A 17,780-nucleotide genomic window follows, 5' to 3' on the forward strand; every position below is an offset into this window, starting at 1 on the left:
CGGGTGGACCAATATTCGCTGGCTGCCTCTCTCTTTTGTTTATGTTCTGTAAGAAACAGCTAATTTTAGAGTAGTGAGAAGCAGTTAATTTTAGAGTATAGTTTCAAACCTCTCAAGTATCACGAAACACTCTGATCTGTTGTGCTCGCCTTTGGGCTCTCAGCACCAAGCCCTGTGCCTGATGTGGAAAAGGTGTTGTGCAGCTCTGGCTGGGATGCAGACTAGGGCCTGGAGAGGAAGCAGTGAGAAGTAGCCGCCTTGACGTGGTTACACATTAGCGAGGGCAAGAGCTGTTGGCCCAGGGATACAAGGCCTTGTTGGATGAAACACATTGCAGAGAAAATTGGTACCAAAATACGTAGCTCTGGAGGAGCAAATCAAAATTGCCAGTGAGAACTTGGGGAACCGGACACAGAGCTTTGGCTAATACAGTATTCCACTGACAAAAGTGACCTTAGGAAACCATCAACAAAACAAAAAGATAGACTGTGGAGTGGGAGAAAATATTTGCAAATGATGAAACCATCAAGGGGTTAATCTCCAAAATACACAAACAGCTCATACAACGCAATATCAAAAAAAACACACAATCCAGTCAAAAAAATGGGCAGAAGACCTAAATAGCCATTTCTCCAAAGAAGACATACAGATGGCCAAGAGGCACATGAAAAGATGCTCAACATGGCTAATTATTAGAGAAACGCAAATCAAAACTACAATGAGGTATCACCTCACATGGGTCAGAATGGCCATCATCAAAAAGTCTACAAATAACAAATGCTAGAGAGGGTGTGGAGAAAAGGGAACCTTCCTACGCTGTGGGTGGGAATGTAAATCGGTGCAGCCACCATGGTAAACAATAGGGAAGTTCCTTAAAACACTAAAAATAGAGCTACCATACGATCCAGCAATCCCACTCCTGGGCATATATCCGGAAAAGATGAAAACTCTAACTGAAAAAGATACAATGCACCCCAATGTTCACAGCAGCACTGTTTACAAAAGCCAAGACATGGAAACAACCCAAATGCCCATCAACAGATGACTGGTTTAAGAAGATGTGGGGTGTGTGTGTGTGTGTATATATATATATATATATATATATATATATATATATATATATATAATGGAATATTACTCAGCCATAAAAAGAATGAAATACTGCCATATGCAGCAACATGGATGGACCTAGAGATTGTCATACTAAGTGGAATCAGTTAGAGAAAGACAAATACTATATGATATCACTTGTAAGTGGAATCTAAAAATAATAAAATGAATCTAATATATACAAAACAGAAACAGACTCACAGACATAGAAAACAAACTTTGGGGAAAGGCGAAAGAAAGCGGGGGCCGGGGGAATAAATTAGGAGTATGGGAATAACAGATACAAACTGCTATACATAAAATAGATAAGCAACAAGGATTTACTATGTAGAACAGGGAACTACATTTACTATCTTGTAATAACCTATAATAGAAAGTAATCTGAAAACTATATACAACTGAATCACTTTGCTACACACCTGAAACTAACACAACATTGTAAATAAACCACTTTAAGTGGGCTTAGAACAGAGAAGATCGATGCTCCATCCTGACTCTGGGGCAGGGGGTTAGGGAGGCAGGTCGAGCGCCCTGTCAGGACCTGGGGACAACACGGCCCAGCACAAGGACTGAGGGAGCGGGAGGTCAACACAGGGCTTGGGCACTTCTTGCCTATGTGATACTTTTCCTCTTCAGTGAAATGTGGACAATCAAGCCTACTTTGAGGGGTAAGGTATGGGGAGTGAGGGAAGTCATTCACATAAAGTTATCTTTTAAAATACAAATCCGATCACGCCATCCCCCTACTGGAACCCATTCAGTGGCGTCCCTTTGTACAGAAAACGAAACCCAGCTCCTTTCACCGTCCTGCAAGGCCTTCGTGACTTGGCCGCTGCCCATCTTCCCAGCTTCATCTCAGACCACACTCCCCTGTTCGCTCAGCTCCAGCCACACTGACCGTTTCTCCATCCAAGGAGGTATTTTTGTCCCCCGAGCCTGCATTTGCTGCACTGCCTGGTCGGCTCTGTCCCAGGCTCCCTGTGTCCTGCAAGCTCCTGTCTTCCCTTGCTCTCAGCTCCAGGCTCATATCTTCAAAGAGGAGCCAGCAGACCACCCTATCAGATGCCTTCCTTGATTTCCCAGAAGGCTTCAATTCACAAAGATCTTGGTCATTCATTAACTTATGTTTTCACTAGTGGTCTCCCCGGACTGAAGAGAAAGTTCTTTAAGTGCAGAGGACGCACCTGCCAGCTCTCCACTGTGTACTCCGAGCCTGGCCCAGCGCTCGGCACAGACCACATGCCCAGGGAAATTCACCAAATGAACACATGAAAGAGTGAACGGAGAAGATGGAGCTCGGCTGGCACACTGTGGTTGCCTGGATTGGTGACTGTTATTACCGTGTAGCATTTTATGATTGCACCTTTAGATCTTCAGATCTTTCAGAATAGGGAAATAATTTATAACATACTAAAAAAAGTAAACAGAAAAATATATGTGTAAACACGAATGGCTGCTATTTTCCTTGTGATAATTTTAAATGGAAAAGCAATGGATTTTTATATATGTTTCTGTGTGCAATCAGCGGATAGGCTGGTAGATTTTCTGCATGTGTCTGCAAGGTTATACTGCAAATATCCCATTCACATACAACATCAGAAGGCCATTTTTCTAACCTGGAGAGGGTGTTTATAACTATTCTGCATTTTGTATACATACAATAGATAGTTGTACATAAATAGACATTCAACAGCTCCAGCAAAATTCCTGCTGCCAAAGAGAAGAAAAACGTCAGAGTAAGCTCTAAAGAAAAGTGCTGGGTTTTTTTAAATGTAGAAATGGCAATTCGCAGCATTTATACAAATTGCCGTATACTGAGGGCTGCAACTCTGAGAATGAATAGTAAGAAAAGTTGCAGCTAAGAGCAAATCTGAGGACACTTGTTTTGAAAGTAAAGCTTAGTCAGTATTATAGCATTCTGGCAATCTGCATAACATTAACCGGAGTGCTTTGTATTGGGATTGACACTTCACGTATTGATTTTCTCATATGTAAAATGTTCTGACTAAAACTTCTATTTAAAATGCTCAAGAAGAAACTTATCTTGGATGAAATAAGAAGAATTCATATGCCCCCTTAAATCTTGGGCATATTAATCTGAATAATACCAAGTAACTGTACAACCCAATTGTTGGATGGATCTAATATTTTGCACCTTGTTTTTTTGCTATAATTTTACATACATGCTGTGAATTCTATAAATATACAGAAATGTGTGACGGTATCAGCAGAAAATATAAACAGCTTCAAAAGGAGTTAGAAAAATTAGAAAGTGTGAGATCCATAGTGAGATAGTACAGATGAGCTAGGAATTTTAAGGTTAAATAATAAATATTAAGTTTTCCCACAATGTCATACCTTAGAAGTGGAATGCAAAGTTGCATTAGACCAAGTGTACCGAAATTTCTTATGCATTTGTGCTCCTTTTTCTTCTCTGTATCATATATTCAGTATATGTTTTCCCCAAGAAAAACTAAATTATATAATTACTTTAGAGTTGTTGGAAGGGGAATGGATATTTGTGGATAAAACAGAAAGTATTTTTCATGGGTGAATGGAATGAAGTCCAGAGCCCCACCCGCACTGAGCCGGGTACCAGCCACATCTGGACTTAAGATGCCACAGTGTCCAGTCCTCACAGCTTCAGCCCTGTCTCTGAGGTTACCTGCCTGAGAAATCTATAAAAGGAAATACAGCTTTAATAATCCAACACCAAACAGAGTTAACTCTTGAGTCTTTATACCAGCAAGGGCTCGTATTTGAGATATTCTAAAGCATAAACTATTTTAGTGGTGTTTTCATTTTCAAATGAAATGATGCATTTTTTTCATTTGTTTGTTTGTTCTGGTAGGCTTACATTCTGATGATGTTGCAATGAGGCTAGGATTAAAGACAGTTGGCATCTCCTCAGCAAAGACCAATGGGATGGGGTCAGGGCGGAGGGCAATTTAAGCATGGAACATGGTGAAACAGAAAGTTGGTGAGGGATTAAGAACGCACTGTGACTAACCCACAAAATCAGTAATCCACAGGTGGGCAACAGTACACAAAAGGATGGATGGAACGACACCAGAGGATGTTGTTCTGGTCCTCTAGGTATGAACAAATATTTTCATAACATATAGCTTTGTTTAGGATTTACTTTTTCTTTTTCAGCAAAGGAGACTGTGCAGAAATGCTACAGTAATCTTTTATGCTTTCACATGACCATCAGAGTCTGCAATGAGATGGCCACAATCCATCCCAATACCACATGGTTGCATGTTACCTTGGATACCAGGCTGGCTCTGTATGCTGCTAGTTGCTTCAGGTACTCCTTCTTTGCAGCCTCTGTTTTCTTTTTATAGACCTGTAACAACAGAGAGTCTGAAATTAGAAATTAGAAAGCACATCTGCTTTTGTTTCCAGAGAAGTACAGTGCAGAATGATAACTGTGTGTGTTCGCACACACACACACTCACACACACATAATATAATAACATACATCTCCCCAAAGATCGTGTTTTCTTACTGAAACAAGTTTTTAAGAAGTATGGCAAGAGATTAGATAAGAAAAAGATTAACTATAGTAAAATTTTCCATTTTCCATAAAGCATATGTACCGATTTATCTGGGGTACTTTGACAGTGGAGGTAGTTGGCTTAGAAAGATACTATTGATGAAGGTTGCCGGGGAAAGAAACTACATGTGGATAAGGAAGTCATTCATATTTACATAATGGGCAGAGAATTCTACAGTGCATTCAAATCCCGATATATATTCTCCTTGCTAAATAAAAACAAGGACAGAATTAAAAGATGATCAATTATGTTCAATATGTTAATCAAAGAAACAGTTATGGAGTTTGCAGGTTCATCACTATTTTAAAATTTTGTGTCTTGAAGCTCTATTTCCAAAGACTCAGGAGTTGGCAGTGGCAGTCAAAGTCACATTTGGGAGTGGGCTGGGGACCCTGAGTGGCCAAGTGGTCATGCCCTTTCCAACAAAAACACTGGATGGCATGAGTGTATGGAAGCCTCAGTGTGAAAAGGTAAAAATGTTCAGAATTGAATTTCAGTTTACAGAAGCTTTTCATTTTTCACAGGGGATCATTTTGCAAATACAAGTAAAATCATCCTAAAGTGAGCAAAAGTACCAAAAAATGACTTGGTGGTAGGCTAAAGGTCACATTGCTAAGTTAAACAGAAAAAAAGTCATTAGAGTCAAAAATGAAAGATTAGCAAAGTGAATACACACGGTTGTCTGCTACCATTAAGCTCATTCTTTCAAGGCTTTAGAGTCTGTTTTTGTCAATCTTTTGAAATCACCCCTAAAGAATAAAATATTTTTCACCATTGGATGTATTTTCATCGATAGGACTAGTTTAAATTTCCCACATCTTGAATTTTACAGCAGGGAATGAGGCTTGCTTGGCTAGCATTTTGTAATGCTGAGCTCAAAACCAGACACAGCTCAGTGTGAAAAGTGGCTTTGGAATTAGTCAAAATAGTTAAATATAAATTATGTCTAAAGACCAAGTATCTGCCAAAGTCGGCAGCAGAGGTCAGTTTATGGTTTCTCATGTGGAAGGTGGTTTGCTGAGCCCAGTCCCCAGCTGTGAAATTCAAGGTGTGAGAAATATTACTTACTTATGAATATTTTAATTAAAGCACAACATTTTATTTAAGGTAAACAAATGAGTAACCTTGTCAGCAGAATTATAAAGGACGCTGTGAAATGAAAGTGCTAATTTAAGGAGCTCTTCAGCCTAGTCTTTCATATTCGGCATTTTGGTATATTAAAGGCAATCATAATAAGGCGATTAAGAATTTGTGCAACAGTGTCATACAATCGTTGTGTCATCTTTACAATATATGGAACTAAAGAAACTTAAAAGAAATTTTTTAGTAAAAAGCCAAATTAATCCTTTGGTTCAATGACAAGAGAACTCTTAATTTACGGAGCTAATTATTGGAAATAAAATTCAAATCCGTTTTTAGACATTCAAACATGAAAACAAATAAACACTAGATTACAGCAAATGTCTTTGAACAGTATGAGGCATGTGTATTATATGCTTCGGTCAGCCACAATCAGAAACACAGAGCCCTCCTGCTTTTTATTGATTTATTTCTTTCTCCAAAGACAGATTTCTGTTTGTAGTTCTTTCTCCCTCCAATCTCTTCTCCAAGACATAATTTATAATTAATGACCTTACACTGAAAATGTTTACATTTACTTTTAATACCTTAAAACTGTTTGGAGAGGGTTCTTCTCCCACACAGACAGAAATCCTATTCAGGACTTTGAAGCAAATATTTAGCAAAAATATCTTTGATGGTAGTATGCTTTCGTATACTAGAAGCATTTCTATCATGTTTTTTATTCATATGCTACTCTAAGTGACCCCCTGGGCAGCTAACTAGGGTTCATTTAGCTTCCAAAGGCAAATATTACACACTTGGGTCCATAGCATTGCCCAAAGCATCATTTTCTAAGTGGCACAGATAAGATGGTGTTGCCAGATGGCCAGATTGTAACATCTATCCTCTTTCTTGCATTTGGTTTTTACTGAAACAACAGTGTTACTATGGTGGGGCCCCCAGGGATTAACGTCCCACAAGGTGTTAACTTCCCTGAAATTTGCTGATTAATAACCATGGGAGAAAGGTGGCAACTCAATGTGTTTTAGGCTGAATGTGTGCCTCCTGGTTTCACTGGGAGATCGATGTTGTTACGGGATACCTGAGCAGCATTCAGAGTGCCCTGTTTCCTCCAAATGGCTCCCTATTGGCCACTCATGATTGGCTATGTGAGATCATCGTACAAGCGCCTAAATACCGCTTAAACTCATCTCGTCACACTACACGGATTGATGGGTCCGCTCTTTCCTGAATAGATGCAGGTGTTCAGAGGGAGGATGCAAAGGTGGTAATTTCAGGAGGTATATTTCTGTAATTGTGTTTAAAGGGGGCGGTACCCTAGATCAGAATTAACATCTGAGGCGGTCTCCCCGATAGTAATTTTGAACCTCCACCTTTGAGAACTAGCTAATGGCTCAAATATTATTCATCCTGTATGTCTCTATGATGCTACCTTCTAAAATTGCACAAGGATGCTTTCTGAATTCTATATTTGATGGAAATGTCTGAAGAAAGGCCTCAAATGTATGCGTGAATGATAAAAAACATGTAAGAATTCCACATACTTAAATTCCTACTTGAGAACAGATATTTAAAACTCATCAGTAAAAAGATCCTCAAAAACGTTTCAAAGCTCTATTTATGGACGGAGAAAGTCTTCTGCTTCCTGAAACCAGAGATGACGCTGACTGCGTTTGGCAATGAACAGCCCACTGCAGTGATCAAACCTTCTAATCTAGGAGGATAGGTCTGATTTATATCAAAGTTAAGTCTGGGAAAGAAATGGTCTCTCTCTCTCTCAGGGAAAGACAAATATTTTAAAGAAATGTGATTCACACAGTAAATATTAGTACTCAGTTGAACTACAAAATGGCTTCCAAATGGTCTACAGCTGTTTGAAATAAAGTGCAAAGTTGGCCAGATGAGGATTTAAAAATCATAATACATCATTCATCATTTTCCCCAGCTCATCCAAACACTTTTGAATTCATCCTGTCCTAACTTAGTTATTTGCTGTGGTTTGTTATTCTAAGAAAGCTACCATATCCTATCTAAGGATCGCATCTCAGTGGTTAAACTAAAACATATATAATGGCTAAACTAAAACATACATCAAATAGCAATTCTAGAGAATCCAAATTCTGTTCATGTAATCTAGTGATTCTGTGAATCATTTTTTAAATGCTCTACGTTCCAGCATGTGTAATATATATGTCTTATAGGCTAATAATCTCTAATTAAAATCAGCAGTTCAGTATCAGTGAATACGACGCACACAAACAGAAAAAATTCTAATACAACCTGTCATTTTGCTTTTTCCACTTTCTGCTCCCTCCCCAAACAATCCGTCTAACTTATACAAAAAAGTAAAATCTTATAAACACCATTTAGTTCCTTCTTCCTTCCCTCTTTTCGGCTCTGGCCCTCAGTTAATCTCTAGTTGTAGTTGATTTCAACTCTTTACAGTAATAATAAGAAAAAACATAATTCTTCCAATTCTGGATTTTATCCAAACACTGTGAAACTAGAAGGCGCTTTTCTTTTTCGTTAACTTCAAATGCAGTTTTTTCCCCCCAGTATAAGTTCATATTTATAGAAAATGCTTAGAAATACAGTTATATAAGAAATAATAATTTAATCACAATTCCCTGTCATACACAGTACTTGAGGAATTGATGTCTGCAGCGTCTTTGAATGCTGTTATCACTTAGGACAGTGACAGCAAGCGCCTCTGTGCTTTATACAGAACTTAGTCCTTAAATGCAGTTACATTTCCATTTGTGTAGCTTGCTCAGCATTTTCTTAAGCATTCCAGAACTCAGAGAACTTTATAAATTAGTATTCAGAGCATTGAAAATATTATACAATGTGTCAAAAATCTTGCCATCGATTCTTTTTGGGATCCATCAAGTGCGTACAGATCGTCTGCACAACAATGGTGCAGCCTGTTTTGGGAATGGTAGGGATCAGAAAGAAGCACGCTCCCCATCTGAACAAATGGCCGCAAAGTATATCTGTAGATTCATTAAATGAGGATGACCGGGGCGAGTATAATGTCGTTTGATTATGCTTAACAATATATTGAGTATCTATTACGTGCCTTCATGGTGTGAGGAACTGAAGCTACAGAACCAAAAAAAGGCATTAAAAATATGCCTCTAATGTGTGCGTTTTTTGTGTCAGGCACACAAGAAATGCAGACAACCCCCCACATATACATATTATACATATATATATAATCAAATTGATCTGGTAGCTAAGATCCACCTTTGCATCTTTGTTCATGCAATGGCTCCTCCTGGCTGCATGAGCTCTCCCATTGATGCCTCTCTTAGACCCCCAACTGCAGGGCCTGTCATCTTTCTGTCCACAGCAGAAGCCCCAGCAGGCAGGGCAGAGCTCGGTACACAGTAGGTGCTCAGGAAATACCTGTGATCCGGTGTATAATCCCTAGTCTCAGGTTTCTCCTTCCATGAGTCAGCATGGGCATGGGTGTGCATGGTAAAATGCCGAATTGCATCTTCTGAATTAGAGTGGGCATCGATAGAAGTAGAAGATTTGATATACAGACAGACAGCCCGCCCACCCCAACATGTTGACCAATAACACATAAAGCACAGCAGACTTGAGTATTATATTCAAGTTCTCTCCTTGCTGATGTCATGGAACCTTTCAAGTGGAATGTCTGCTCCCTCTGTGTCTGAGCGTGGAATATTTCTACGTGTATTTATACCCATGAAGGCATGCCATAATCCCATTTATGTACCAATGATTATATGTATTTATACTTACCTGTGTTTTAGAGGTGAAATATGCTCACCATTGCATGTAATATTTCTAACTGCTGTTTTAAGTTTTTACAAATATAAACTTTTCTTACATTCTACAGTTTTTAAATGAACAATTATTTTATATATCCTTTACTCCTAGTTTAAAAAAATTGGTGAAAATGCACAGTGTTTATAAGGAACTGGCCAAGATAAACACATGTGTGAGTGTGACAGTGCAATAGGATTTTAGTTAACCTGAAGTGCTGTTGACATAAAATCCACATTTTATCATAAGATACGGGGCGGGGGAAAAAACCCCGGCAGCATATCTGTAGTGGGTGTTTGAGCACCAGTGAGGAGTAAATGATTTGATTCCGTGGGCTCAGAGGATTTGTCAGCTGCCTTATAAGTATAATTCTGGCTCTTCATATCCCTGCTGCTTCTAATTTAGCAGGACAGGCTCATAATTGAAGCAAATTAACTATTTACACTTGCCACTTCTACCAGGGGAAGAGGACACAGCAGCAGGAAAGAATGAGCAGGAAATTACATTCTTCCCACTTGTGTCAGATCTGCCCTTATATAAACACATTAACAGTAATTTCATAAGGCGTCAAACATAGGAATAAATACTGAGGGATAAAATAATGAGGTGTTGCTATTGAGCTGAACTGCTATGGCTAATATCCTTGGATATGAATTATGCATCCTGAAAGAAGGCATATGTTACAATATTCAAACAGTTTCCCTGCAAGTGATATCTGCTCATTAGGCTCTGGATCTCGAGGTAAATCCACTCTCTGCTCCCACAACAGGGCTAGCATTTACAAAAATAGGCTCTCTGGGCACCGTGGGCTGTGGTTTCTCCTGAACACACCAAACTCTGAACCGGCCTTCCACTCCATTTTTAGCCTAACAGCATGTTTATTTAGCTCTTTGGCTGAAGCTCTAAAGCCATTTAATGTAATGTAAACAAGAACATTTTGTTTGTAATTTGCTAAATGTATTACAGCCCAACTGTGTCTCCAATTAGGAACTTAAGGTTCACTTAGTAATTTACATCTGGTTCTGATTTAAGGTGACTTTCCTTTCCCACTTAAGAGCTGACTTTCCATGGCTAAAAAGGACCCAAGAACACTTTACAGCTCTTTGGACCAATCTCTTCTGCTTCAAAGCTGGACGGACTCTTTAATTTAGTGGGGTTTGATTTGCCCTCCGTTAACTGTGAACTCAGATCCCAGACTTGGATGACCAGAGTCACAGAATTCAGAAATAACAGGGAGAGACAGGAAATCTAGCTGGACCTTCATAAAAAAAGATGCTGAGGGTCGAAACTCCAAGGAGTCTAATACAAAGGGCGTGATCTTGTTATGTTATTATTTTTCTTTCTCTGTAGGTTCCAGTCAGTGAAAGATAAGTAGCAAAGACCAACATCACAGCCACGCTTATGTTTTATTTCCCTCTCTCCATCTGGTGCCTTTTTAAAACAACTTAGTACGGCTCTGAACCGGGCTGTCCACTGTCTTAGGATTCATTAGCATTTAAAACCTCCAGTTGGAATCCCAAACACAATCCTGCTCCCATTCCAGATTCAGCACCATCTTCCAAAGTATTAACACGGAGAGATCTCTGACATGTGAAGTTTGTTCAGTGGCTTTGGAAGGAATGATTCATATGGGAGGTTTTGTGTTCCTGGAGGATTTTTAGCACTTCTTTCAGCTTCCTTCTGATTTTTCTTCTTTGAGAGATTCTTCATAGGAACCAAAGGACATACAGTTTCTCCCTTATCATGGCTTCTGAAGATAAAGATCTGCCCATCTGCATGGCTTGTTAGCCCTGCCTGAACTCCACAATGAGGAAGCATGTGACACAAACACACAGCAGCCCTATTAGTCCTGTTCCCTCTGGCTGGCAAGTCAACATTCGATTGTAATCTCACTAATAGCTGTTTTTCCTTAAGTATTGTAATTTTCTGAGCCCCTAATAAGTCATCAATAATTTTGTCCATTTTCTCCAGTTCGTGTTTACATTTGTAGCTGTTCATAATTGGGGGCTGTTATGACAACGGGATTTTTGAACAATCGTGGTGCATGAAATCCTAGCCTTCTGCTTGAAACAGCTGCCTACACGATGCCAACAGCATCACGTGGGGCTGTTCTGAAACATGCACATTTGTCCTAAATTTTGAAGTTTAATGGTCTGCCTCTAATCGGCTTCAGCAACATTCCTTTCAAAGTACATAGCACGTGCTCCCCAATTTGAATATTAAATGAGAGTAAAATACAATTAATTTAAGCTTGAAATAGAGATATTATATTATGTTGGCACAATGAGTCAACATAAAGGGAAAGAACAGGTGGTAACACACCATGCTAACACTTTAGGATATTTTGCTGACATTCTCTTGATGCCCAAACGTGCGTCCTAGGTGGGCATGCATGCTTCGCTGGCCATTCCTGCAAACTGTTAGACAGGGGCTGCCACGTGGTGTCCCAGCAGCCCCGTCAGATGCAGTATGCTCCCTTTTGTAAGCGTGGCGTCTGATTTCATTCATTGGACCCTCTCTCTGCTTGTCCCTGGGATCGATTTGCACCCTGTGTCATAAACCATCCTTTTTGGCATACTCTGCAGTTTCACTATCTTTATTAAGCAAGATCATCTTTTAAGAGAAAAGGATAAGCTATGCTGAACCCCTGTCAAGTCAAAGGAACATAAGGCATGGGGACAAACCATATTCGAGTGACTCAGACTGCTCCCAATACCTTGCTTTGAAAATGGTGCTCAAATGTTAAAATATTAACTTTTCTAGAAGATACAAAGATAGTTATTTCTATTAGTATATTTTCCTAAGCAATCTTAGCATAACTTTTTAAAACAACTGCATTTTGATTATGAAATTGCTTTATAATACCCAATGAGTTAAATAGGGTCAGCTATTATATAATTTCATCCTTTATTTATAAAACAAATTCTTGAAAAAACCCCCAATTATTTCCATTAAGAGAGAACCCAGCGACTTCCCTGGCGGTCCAGTGGTTAAGACTTCACGCTTCCACCACACAGGGGGCGGGTTCGATCCCTGGTCGGGGAACTAAGATCCTACATACCAGGTACAGCCAGTGTTTAAAAAAGAGAGAGAGAGAGAGAGAGAGAGAGAGAGCTCAAAGACAGACTCATTACACGTTATTAAATTGGAAATAAAAGAGAATGAGGAAAATGTTTTGTCATCACAAGTATACTCGAAAGAGCTTACAGCATTGAGGCCTTGTCCCTATCCAAGACTACACACAGGGGTTGTCAAAGCAGAGAGAGAGGTGTGTCTTGGTGCTTGGATCATGGGTGGAGCAGGGACAGGGATGCGGTTGGGATTCCTGGTGGATGTGCACTCAGTTTCTCAATCCGTGAAGCTGTAGTGAGTGGAGGAATGAGCCCCTCTACAATTCCATCATGAGTGTCCTGCATCAGGGGGGAACCACACCTCAGCCTTGGGAGTGTGAGAGCAAACTGATCTGAGTTAGGATAGAAACCAGCTCTGAAATCCTCAAACAACTACATCAGGTTTTCAGTGGAATCATAAAATACAATGTCAACCACCCTCTTAATTGTGAGATGAGTATTTTAATCGAATGCAAGGAGAACGCTTCTGTGGTGTGTTTTCCAGCCTCAGAGACGACTCTTGTAGCAGAGCTCCACATGGTAGGCCTGTGCTTTCCTGTGAAGCCCTTCCCTGGGGCTGGCAATCTTGAAAAGGACATAAGAAAATGTGTAGAGACTTCAGATCGTAAAGGACAGCTTTGGCTTACAGTAAAGGGGGGTTGGAGAGAACCGGGGGAGTGGGCTCTGTGTTTCCTTAGCAACTGGTTTTACCATCACAACTATAATTGGTTCCATGAATTGGTGAGAAAAAAATTGTTAAGTTGAATGATAAGTTCTAGTGATAAGTTCTAGTCACAGTGTGGAATTTTAGACAAATCAGTCAACAGAATGGGACTCTGCCTTATTCTCTGCTCTACTCCCAGTGTCTAGAACAGTGCCTGGGGCACACAGTAAACATGCAACAAATATTTGTTGAATGAATAAGTGACTGCATTTAACCATCTGGCCCCATTTCATAGTTTGCAAACTTCAGATAAAAGTATCTGTGAGGAAGGAAGAACCCTGCTGTGGGCTCAGCAGGTGAAAGAGCAGTTCCCCGAGACATGCCAGTCTGTATTTTTGCTGTGCTATTGGGGATCAGGGCAATGAACTAATTACCCTGGAAATAATTCATCATTATGTGGAATTACTTGACAAGTATTTTGGCAGTGTGTGTGAACTTGACATCATCTTTAATTTTGAGAAGGCTTATTTTATTTTGGATGAGTTTCTTTTGGGAGGAGAAGTTCTGGAAACATCCAAGAAAAATGTCCTTAAAGCAACTTAGCAGGAGGAAGCTGAAACCCCACCTAGTGTTCTTGAAGAAACTGGACTGACATGAACTCCCCTCCCCTGCTGATGACTTCTTGTGGCATTTCACACACTGTAGATGGTCACTGCCTTCATGTCCATGTTAGCTAACGGTGTAAGATGACGTCTGGTCAGTATTACTGTTCTGCTAAGCTGCTTCTTTCAGGCCTACACAATTTTTTTTTAAAGGGAACTTTGGTTAATCAAGTGATAACAAGGGACTTAAATATGAATTAGAATGAATGCAGGAAAAGAAAGGTACTTTTTCTGGCTATTTTAAAGTTTATATGTCTGTTTCTCTTGAATAGATTATTATCATTACCTTGATTATGTGTATCTATGAATATGACACAATCACGCAATATACACTTATTAATTACTGTCTTTGGCAAAAAGGTTAAATTATGTGAAACCTGGTTTTATGAAACCAAAGACTAGTGCATTTCAGTATATATGCGAATAAAGGGAATTGACATGTCACATATCAAGTGAATGAAAATTTCACTCTGTGTTGAAACTTTAGAAAAAAAACAAATGCATACCAAAGACCCTTATTAGAAACTAAACACCTTAAAACAAAGGGAATACACAAAAGACTAACGGAATGATCCTGTTTTACACTAAAAATTATTTCTTAGGCATTCCAGACCTGGGACGAGGATCAGAGATCAGCTGTTTCCTAAGAGCAAGCATGTTATTTTTAAGGCCAAGGAACATTCAACTCCTGAGATAAGTTTCTCGTTGTCATTATCATTTAGTCACTTACTTGGATTGTTTTTGATGCCTCCCCAAATAAAATGGAAATGTTGACTTACCTGGGATTCTTAATAACAGCATCTTAGGGAAAATGTTTTACTCTCTTCACAAAGTGTTGCATAAGTCATTGTTTAAAGCACGAATATTCCTTCCAGCCAAATGTATTTTACTCCCCTATTGCTTCCCTCCACTTAGAAGTGCAGCAAACTTTGGGGCAGCTTCCGTCCCTTCTAGTTATTGGAAGTCGTAAGTATAAAAACAGATACCACCTCCCATATGAACGTGTGAGTTGAATGGGGTAAAACGGCACTAGCGGGCTCTATATTTTTTAAGGATATACAGTTGTTTCAATGTCACTTTTATAGGTACTTCTACGTATCTAAACATGTCTTCACAGTTTACACTTTCATTTGTATCTGCTGGGCTGGATTAAGCTTTGTTGTGACTGTGACCAATGTTCAGGCCACGTGAGCACTGTCTTATCACATCGCCAATTAGTTGTAATAAATGTTCAATGTACACCAAAAAAAAAAAAGTATCTATGAGTATTGAGCAGAACAAACGAGATAAATCATGTAAAAGTGTTCTTCAAAGTATAAAACATGATATACATTATAGATGTTGACGGATAATACAATATATAGTTCTTATAGATGTACATAGGTTTGAGATGTTCTGTTAATAACATACTTCCCTGGACCTGGTGAGGAGAGGTAAAAAGTCTCTGTCAAGAATCCAATGAGACTAACACGTCATTAATGCCGTAAAGTATTCTGCAGCAGCTAAAGCTTCAACTACTGAATCGTCTCAGTAACTGAACTTTAATGATAATGCTTGTCTAATTTTTCCTTCGTGACCATGAAATTCTAGATGGTGACAATGGCAATCTAGTCCCTGGTTTAGGAATCTGGGATCAATATTGCTTCTTTGTTGAGGTGGGCTACGTCTGCATACTGAACTCTTTCTCTCCACAGTTCCCACCCTCCTTAAGACATTCTGGGCTACTCGCCCTATGGCTGAGATACAAAGTGTCTCACGGCCCTCCACCGCCAGCAGTGTGGTCCTGAATCACACCATGGCAATCCACAAGAGAAGAAGAAAATAACCAGGCATCTGGGCCCATTTAATACAACCTAGACATATAGTACAAGTGGGATTGAATAACATACTCGGATGGTCTTTAGGGAATGGATAAGGATAGAAACCCTTAAATTTGAGGTTCATTTAGCAAAGAGCAAAGAGGGTTTTGATGACAAAAGAATAAATAGTAAGTGCTGAAGAGAGGTGTGGACAGTTCTCAAAATACTTTTAGTATTTTTTCTGTCTTTATGATCGCATTGGCAACATTAAGGAATGACGTAATCCTGGCTGGGATGCGTAAAAGTCCTTCCAAAAGTAACTACACTATATAAACTTTGAAACAAAGGAACTAACATGTTATTTATAACAGAGCAATAAAGGAGTATAAAATTATGTCAAAGTCCCCTGAAGTCTGGTTCTGATGGGGCACATTCTCAGCCTCAGTTCTAGTATCTGAAGAATTCACCCACCATCCCTAGAAGCCATTTCTTTAGGATGCGTACACTTTCTCAAATCATGTTGATTCACTCCCTTGCGCATCTTTTCTTACCTGTTTTTGCTCTTCTCCTAAGCCATCCCACATTGAAGCCACAATTTTAGAGACTTCACCGAAGGTAGCATTTGGATTTTGGCCCTTGATGGCAGCCTGAGTATCACGAAAGAATAACGCATAAGCAGACACAGGCTTCTGGGGCTCATTAGGGTCCTTCTTCTTCTTCTTTTTGGGGGTTTTTGGTTTTTTCCCCATGTCAGAGGCAGGTCGCTTCTCTCCACCATTGACCTGAAATAAAACACAATCTGAATTATAGAAGAACTAAGAAAATTTGAGGACAAATCATATTGCTCTCCCTTGAGACTTACATAGATATACTCACCCATGCACATCACGCAAACACAGACGTTTCTAAGGGACACTTGGTTTTGCTGTTGTTACTGTTTTTTCAAGTAAAACTTATTTCATGTAATTTTCAAGTAAAACTTATTTCATGTAATTTTCATATTCATCCTTTTCCAGCCTAGTCTGCATAACTTTAAAATATTATTGATTCTCTTTATACTACTACTGTACTGTCAGATATTATACCTTAACTCGCTCAACGTTTTCTTGTTCTCACTCGGGAAGCTGAATGAGGAGCAGCATCGTGACTGACAGCAGCAGATGCCTCGTGTGGTAACCCTACCGGATGAGCAATCTAACCTGTTTGCTTCTGGGGGCTTTATCCTTCTCCTCCTACTTATGATTTTTTTTTTTTTTTTTTTTTTTTTGCGGTACGCGGGCCTCTCACCGCTGTGGCCTCTCCCGTTGCGGAGCACAGGCTCCAGACTCGCAGGCTCAGCGGCCATGGCTCACGGGCCCAGCCGCTCCGCGGCATGTGGGATCTTCCCAGACCGGGGCACGAACCCGTGTCCCCTGCATCGGCAGGCGGACTCTCAAGCACTGTGCCACCAGGGAAGCCCCTCCTTATGATTTTTAAACAATAGTGGGCAACACGTCCAATGAATAAAGTTGAATGGCTTTTGGTGTTGCACTTAGGTCTACGGAATGCTGCTGGTGTGGAGAATGGCATAATCTAGACCCTAGATCAGCGATGTCCAACAGAAGCTTCTGCAGTGGGGGTAAAGTTCTAAAATCTGCACTATTCAATATGGTAGCCACTAGTTACATGTAACTAATGAGTATGTGAAATGCAGCTAGCAGGAATAAGAAACAAAATTTTAAATTTTATATAATTTTAATTGCCTTAAATTGAAATAGCTACATGTGGCTAGGCGCTACCATATTGGAGAGTGCACCTCTGTAAACTACATCCTCAAATCTAGACATTTCTAGAACAGCTTTAATATTCAGTTTCAGGATAGATTCCATTTTCTCCCATTTTCCCTTGAGTATGAATATTTGGATAATCTGAATTGTTATTATGATGCAAGTGGGAAAACCCCCCACAATGTATTGATATTTAAGACATCTGCATTTGAACTTTGATACTGATTATAT

The 17,780-nt window shown here is 39.6% G+C and overlaps 1 protein-coding gene across 4 annotated transcripts in view; it reads right to left on the reverse strand.

The window, feature by feature from the left end:
- The window catches only part of TOX (thymocyte selection associated high mobility group box), a 298,273-nt gene that overhangs the window by 17,999 nt on the left and 262,494 nt on the right, over nucleotides 1–17,780 (reverse strand). For all 4 annotated transcript variants that reach the window (XM_033437612.2, XM_004274988.4, XM_049700748.1 and 1 more), the window contains 2 exons: nucleotides 16,335–16,565; nucleotides 4,379–4,459 (listed from right to left, as the gene is read on the reverse strand). In XM_033437612.2, coding sequence (XP_033293503.1) covers nucleotides 4,379–4,459; nucleotides 16,335–16,565 — 312 coding nt within the window. The remainder of the gene's footprint in view (nucleotides 1–4,378; nucleotides 4,460–16,334; nucleotides 16,566–17,780) is intronic.

Source organism: Orcinus orca, chromosome 17, assembly GCF_937001465.1.
Source record: "Orcinus orca chromosome 17, mOrcOrc1.1, whole genome shotgun sequence".
Lineage (NCBI taxonomy): Eukaryota > Metazoa > Chordata > Mammalia > Artiodactyla > Delphinidae > Orcinus > Orcinus orca.